This window comes from Vitis vinifera, chromosome 16 (assembly GCF_030704535.1).
Source record: "Vitis vinifera cultivar Pinot Noir 40024 chromosome 16, ASM3070453v1".
Classification (NCBI taxonomy): Eukaryota; Viridiplantae; Streptophyta; class Magnoliopsida; order Vitales; family Vitaceae; genus Vitis; species Vitis vinifera.
Genome location: NC_081820.1, coordinates 23,538,488 through 23,545,398, shown reverse-complemented (window position 1 = coordinate 23,545,398; position 6,911 = coordinate 23,538,488). Strand labels below are relative to the sequence as shown.

The following is a 6,911-nucleotide window of genomic DNA, read 5'->3' as shown; positions in this document are numbered from 1 at the left end:
GAAATTGTGTAGATAATGAAATGAATTTTAACTAATTATATATGAGGAAATTAATTATAGGAATTTTAAACGTTGTAGCCCTGGGCAGCTGGGTTTCGTGGTTCAGCTTACCAGTCCTCTAATGGAGGTTTTGGACCTTTGGTTGACGACTGGTTGGTTTACCCAATACATTAATTTTCTTTATAAATAAACTTTTATTTTATTTTTATTTTTTTATATGGCCATGAAAAAAAATATCTTTAATCAATTTAATATAAGGTGAAAATTCTCTGACCGTCAGTGAGGCATGTGCTTTTAAAATAATGATAAGAGCTTCTAGAAATGTTGTTTGAGTAGCTTACTTAATTCTCGGGATGAGAGGAATAAACAAAATATTTTTTATTTTTTAATCTTCCAAAACAAAAATATTTTACTAAATACGTTATCCTGTCTCAATTGAATGGAGATGGACAAACTATTTTTATACGAATAAAAATAAAAAATTTAACCTAATGGTCAACACCATCTTTTAGGAATTTCATTCATTTTCTTTTATACGATGTTGTTGTATCTATTTTTATTATCGCCTTCATGCTTCAAATAATTATAAATTATATTTGACTAACAAGATACAATGTACGATAGGATGAAAAATATGGTAATCACGTCGGTCTTTTATGAAATATGATAATTTATTTTATAAATATAAAATTAAAAAAATTATATGAGTTATGTTATAAAATTTTAATATTTTAATAATTAATATTATTAATAAAGAAATTTACTAAATTTGATAAAAGGATTATTAAAAACACTAAAGATGAGAAAAATTCTATATATTTTTTTATAAATTAAACATAAATACGATATAATACATGTTATATCGTATTTTATTAAAAATGATATAGATATGGCATGGTATATGTAGCCTAAATGACAATCGAGCGTAGTTGATTTGATGGTATTTTTATTTCAAGACCGCAATTAATGTAACCGAAGAAAATATGAGTTACGAATATTCAAACTAATAAAATAAACTTTTATAAATTATGGAAAAAAAAAAAACTTTTATTTTTCTCTGTTATAAATGGAGGGTGGTGGTACTCTCAATCCAGGGTGGCAAACTCAAAGCTCGTGTTTCTTTCTCTGCAATGGTCTCTGAAATGGAGTCAGTACTGGTACTGTATCCTTCACCAGCCATGGGTCATCTTATCTCCATGGTGGAGCTTGGGAAGCTCATTCTTAAATACTATCCTTCAATTTCCATCACCATCCTCACCATCACCCCACCTTTCGACACCGGCGCTACCGCCTCTTATATCGCCGGCGTCTCCTCCACTACCCCTTCCATCACCTTCCACCACCTTTCCACCACCCCTCTCCCTCGACCTGTCTCCTCCTACCCCTCCTTTGAAGCTCTAACCTCTGAGCTCTTAACCCTCAACAACCCTAATGTCCACCATGCCCTCCAGTCCATATCTCTCAACTCCACTGTCCTCGCCTTTATCATCGACTTCTTCTGCACCCCAGCTCTCGGCGTCGCCAAAGAACTCAACATTCCGGCCTACTATTTCTTCACCTCCTCCGGCACTGGCCTCGCCTTGTTCCTCTACTTCCCTACTCTTCACCGGAAAAACACTCAGCGTTTCAGAGATACGAATACCATTCATGAAGTTCCGGGGTTGCCGCCGTTACCATCGGCGGATATGCCGGGGCCGCTGCTGGACCGGACCAGCAAAGAGTATGAATCTTTTCTATACTACGCTACCCACATTTCGAAATCAGCTGGAATCATTGTGAACACGTTTGAATCCTTGGAATCGGAAGCTGTGAAAGCGATTTATGATGGGCTCTGTGTGACGGATGGTCCTACACCGCCAGTTTTCTGCATCGGACCGTTGATTGCTACACAGGGCGGACATGGTGGGGGAGGTGAAAAAGAGTACTGTTTAAAGTGGCTGAACTCGCAGCCAAAACGAAGCGTCGTGTTTCTGTGCTTTGGCAGCTTGGGCGTCTTTTCAGAAGCGCAGTTGAAGGAAATTGCAGTTGGGTTAGAGAAGAGCGGGCAGAGGTTCTTGTGGGTGGTCCGCAGCCCACCTTCCAAGGACAAGAGCAGGCGCTTTCTAGCACCATCCGATCCGGATTTGGATTCCTTACTCCCAGATGGATTCTTAGATAGAACCAAGGACAGGGGCCTGGTGGTAAAGTCATGGGCTCCACAGGTGGCAGTGCTGAATCACGGCTCGGTTGGCGGGTTCGTGACTCACTGCGGGTGGAACTCGGTTCTGGAAGCCGTATCCAGCGGCGTGCCGATGGTGGCATGGCCGCTGTACGCGGAGCAGAGGTTTAATAAGGTTATGTTGGTTGAAGAAATGAAGGTAGCATTGCCATTGGAGGAATCAAAATCAGGGCTCGTGACAGCCACTGAGGTTGAGAAGCGGGTTAGAGAGTTGATGGAGACTGAGAAAGGATTCAACATTAGGAACCAGGTTAAGGCCATGAAAGAGGAAGCTAAGGCTGCGATGAACGACGGAGGGTCGTCTCTTGTCGCATTAGACAAGCTACTCAAGTCATGTCGACAGAAACAAATCTGAATTTCTCCGTTTTTGGAAGCATAGCCCCGTTTAGTCTATGCTTTTTGTCAACTCTATGAAAATTGAGATGGTGCACGTGCCCTTGTATAATTTTAATCCTATCTCAGTGAAATTGATGGTCTTAATTTGCTTTTGCTTTTGTATTTTTGCAAACTGTTCCTAAACGGAAGACAACCATCCTAGTATGAAGTATTAGAAGCCATCATCAGTCATTGCGTGTGTATCACGACAATCATCTTAGGTATTCAATGCCTTGTAGAAAGAGCAGAGGTTCTTGAAAAGTCGGGTCAACGTTAGGTGGTACTATTAGTTTTTTTATTTAATTAAATAAAAAAATTAAAATATTTAACTTTTTTTTATTCAACTAAAAATAACAATTTAATTGTATTAACTGATGTCTAGCAACAGAGTTAAGAAAAAGGTTGAAAAGGAATAATATATAGAACTTATTTCACGAGACATCAAATTATTTAAGTAGATTGGTCGAAATTTTAAGAGGGACAAAATACCCCTTCTAAGCGTTACCTAGTTCCACCAATATTGATATCAATAAGTTATTTGCCAATATTAACAAATTATTTTTAATTGAATAAAAATAATTAAAGTGAGTTTATTATTAATAAGTTCAATGTTATTTTATAGTTAAATATAAATAATTAAAGTGTGAAAAACCCTTCTCAAGAATAAAAAAATAATATATATATATATATATAATGAAAATAAAATACAATATTTTAAAGACATATCTTACTTAGTTTAAGTTGTTTCCATTTTTCTTATCAAGGGTTTTTTTTAATAATGAAATAAGTATAAAGTATAATTAAAAATAAAATATTATGATATATAAAAATTTATTTTAAAAATATATTTGAAAAAATAGAAAAAAAAATTGAAAACATTACAAAATATAGAAAATATTTGAAAATACTATGACAACAATTTTCAAAAACGCTGACAAGCAAATACTAATTCATTATCATTTGTCAACTTTGCTTCTGTAGATGGAAAGAAGAATGTTGACTCTATTAAAATAAAGAAAATTTCATGGAATTGAACTGGTATCATGGAAAATAGTGAAGCATCCCAATTTCAATAATGAGATATAAGAGAGATTTTTATTATTATTTTCTTGGCCATATATATAATTCTTGAGGTGCACTGAAAAGTGTGGAAAATTCAGAGCTCTGGTTTGTTTCTCTGTGAAAAATGAAGAATGTTGTATTATATCCATCACCAGGGATGGGGCACCTCATCTCCATGGTTGAGCTTGGGAAGCTCATTGTCGAACACTACCCTTCACTCTGCATTACCATCCTCACCATCACCGCACCTTTTGACACCGGCGCCACAGGCTCTTACATCTCTGCCGTTTCCGCCACCACCCCCTCCATCAACTTCCACCACCTCCCCGTCACTCCTCTCCCTCAAGTCCCCTCCTCTTATCCTACTTTCGAAACCATAAGCTATGAGCTCTTAACCATGCATCCACAACCCTAATGTCCACTAGGCCCTCCGAGCCATTTCTGGTAACTCCAACTTCCTCGCACTCGTCATCGACTTCTTCTGCACCCCACCTCTCACCGTCGCAGAACAGCTCAAGATTCCGGCCTACTGTTTCTTCACTTCGTCAAGCGCTGGCCTCGCCTTGTTCCATTACATTCCCACTCTTCACCGAAACAACGCTCAAAGTTTCAAGGATATCATGAACACCTTTCATCAAGTTCCGGGCTTGCCGCCGATACCTTCGGCCGATATGCCGGCGCCGCTGATGGACCGGACCAGTAAAGAATATGAATCTTTTCTGTATTACACCACCCACGCGCCGAAATCAGCTGGAATCATTGTGAAGACGTTCGAATCCTTGGAACCAATGGCTCTTAAGGCGGTGAGAGATGGGCTGTGTGTAACGGATGGTCCTACACCGCCCGTGTTCTCTATCGGGCCGTTGATTGCCACACAAGGCGGAGATGGTGGAGAACATGGGAAGAAGTGTTTAAAGTGGCTGGACTCGCAGCCAAAACGCAGCGTAGTGTTTCTGTGTTTTGGCAGCATGGGTTTATTTTCGGAAGAGCAGTTGAAGGAAATAGCAGTTGGGCTAGAGAGGAGTGGACAGAGGTTCTTGTGGGTGGTGCGCAGTCCATCCTCCAAGGACCAGAGCCGGCGCTTTTTAGCGCCACCCGATCCGGATTTGGGTTCGTTACTACCAGACGGATTCCTAGAAAGAACCCAGGAGAGGGGACTGGTGGTGAAGTCATGGGCTCCACAGGTGGCAGTACTGAGTCATATCTCGGTTGGTAGGTTCGTCACTCACTGCGGGTGGAACTCGGTGCTTGAGGCGGTATCCTCGGGCGTGCCGATGGTGGGTTGGCCGCTATACGCGGAGCAGAGGTTCAATAAAGTCGTGTTGGTTGAAGAACTGAAGATAGCATTAGCAATGGAGGAGTCAGAAGGGGGACTGGTGACAGCAATTGAGGTTGAGAAGCAAGTTAAAGAGCTGATGGAGACTGAGAAAGGATTTTCAATCAGGAGTCGGATCACTGACTTGAAGGAGGAAGCTAGGGCTGCAATAAGCGATGGAGGGTATGTAAGATTCCATATTCTGAATAATGATCATACAGGATCATAATGATCATACAGGATCATAATGATCATACAGGATCACATGTTGAATCACATGAATGTTATACCATAAATCTCTAAGGCAAATGGTACCTACCTGATTCCATTTGTGTGTTTGATGAAGACGGTATGGATCTTCTAAGAGCAACGGAGGGCACCACCTCTTTCACTGTATTCTCTCAGGCAATGGGAGCGGGAGAGAGAGCGGTTCTGTTCTTTCAAAAGGATGTGATTTTCCCAAAAGACACAAGCCTAAGCCTTTTATACCCTCCTGCCTTAGGGACCATACCCATTGGTTATTGGGCCTCACGGGCCTTAGGCCCATCATTTAAAGTCCGTGATGACATTGGGCTCTACACATTAGGTGGTTCATACTGAAGATTAAATCAGAAATTGCATGTTAAAAGATAGCTTAATCCTGGACAATGTTTAATATATTGTCGGTCCACATTTATTCTATCAATCTCCCACTTGGACCACATATATATTACAAACAATGTTCATGATAGTACTTTATTGAGCTCATCTTTGCTATCTTATTCAAAATATCCTTAAACAATCCGGTCTACTAATTATGTTAACATAGGATCAAAGCGGCTTTCGTTAATCATAATTTAACTAGACCCATCAATGATCACAACATTAACAAAATTAGCAACATGGATCAAGTATGGATGTGTAGCATGGAAATTATATAGAATGTGAACTTTAATATGTCTATTTCCAATTGGTCCTACTTTATGACTAAAAAATAGTCAAATTCTACTTTCAACACTTGATGCTAAACTGCTTCTGAAAGTCATCATTTCAATTCAGAATGTTCAAATACAATAGTCTTTTAAAATCAAGATCTGTACAGATAACACAACATAATATCACATCAAGAAAATAAACACAAAGTCTGAATACAAACTCCCACTATAGTGGCACATCATCAATGTGTACAACACCCATATGTGTGATGTGCTCATGATATACTTTGGATGGCAAACCCTTAGTGAGCGGATCCGCAATCATGGAGTTTGTGCTTATGTGTTCAATCGATACTTGAAGACTCTGAACTCTCTCTTTCACAACCAAGAACTTGATGTCAATGTGTTTGGACTTTGACGAACTTCGGTTGTTCTTAGAATATAATTCTGCGGCTTTATTATCACAGTTGATTCTCAACGGTTTCTCAATCCCATCAACGATTCGTAACTGAGTGACAAAATTCCGCAGCCATATCCCATGGTTTGATGCTTCGTAGCAGGCTATGAATTCTGCCTCCATGGTGGAAGAAGCAATAAGTGTTTGTTTAACACTTTTCCATGAAACTGCTCCTCCAGTTAACATGAAGATGTAGCCTGAAGTGGATCTCCTACTATCAAGACATCCCGCGAAATCGGAGTCTGAATAACCCACGATCTCTAAGTGACTTGATCTACGGTATGTGAGCATGTAATCTTTAGTTCTTTGTAAATACCGCATAACCCGTTTTGCCTTTTTCCAATGATCCATACCTGGGTTACTTAAATATCTGCCTAACATTCCAACAATGTACGCAATATCCGGACGCGTACAAACTTGTGCATACATGAGACTTCCTACTGCCGAGGCATAGGGAAATCTCTCCATATCTTTCTTCTCAAGTTCATTTTTCGGACATTGGTGCAAACTAAACTTATCGCCTTTTGCTACAGGCATGTCTCCTGGTGCACAATTGCTCATGCCAAATCT

At 39.6% G+C, this 6,911-nt stretch overlaps 1 protein-coding gene and 1 pseudogene across 1 annotated transcript; both read left to right on the top strand.

Moving 5' to 3' along the window:
* The first annotated feature begins 1,098 nt into the window (after positions 1 to 1,098).
* On the top strand, positions 1,099 to 2,712 carry LOC100268157 (UDP-glycosyltransferase 88B1). Its single transcript, XM_002276945.5, has one exon. The coding sequence runs from the start codon at positions 1,131 to 1,133 to the stop codon at positions 2,571 to 2,573; it is 1,443 nt and encodes a 480-aa protein (XP_002276981.1). The 5' UTR covers positions 1,099 to 1,130; the 3' UTR covers positions 2,574 to 2,712.
* A 1,019-nt stretch (positions 2,713 to 3,731) lies between these two features.
* On the top strand, positions 3,732 to 5,199 carry LOC100266236 (UDP-glycosyltransferase 88B1-like; annotated as a pseudogene).
* The last annotated feature ends 1,712 nt before the right edge of the window (positions 5,200 to 6,911 follow it).

Bases quoted from the DNA above. Each gene is read 5' to 3' on its own strand.
- LOC100268157 (XM_002276945.5), top strand. From the start codon at position 1,131: ATGGTCTCTGAAATGGAGTCAGTACTGGTACTGTATCCTTCACCAGCC.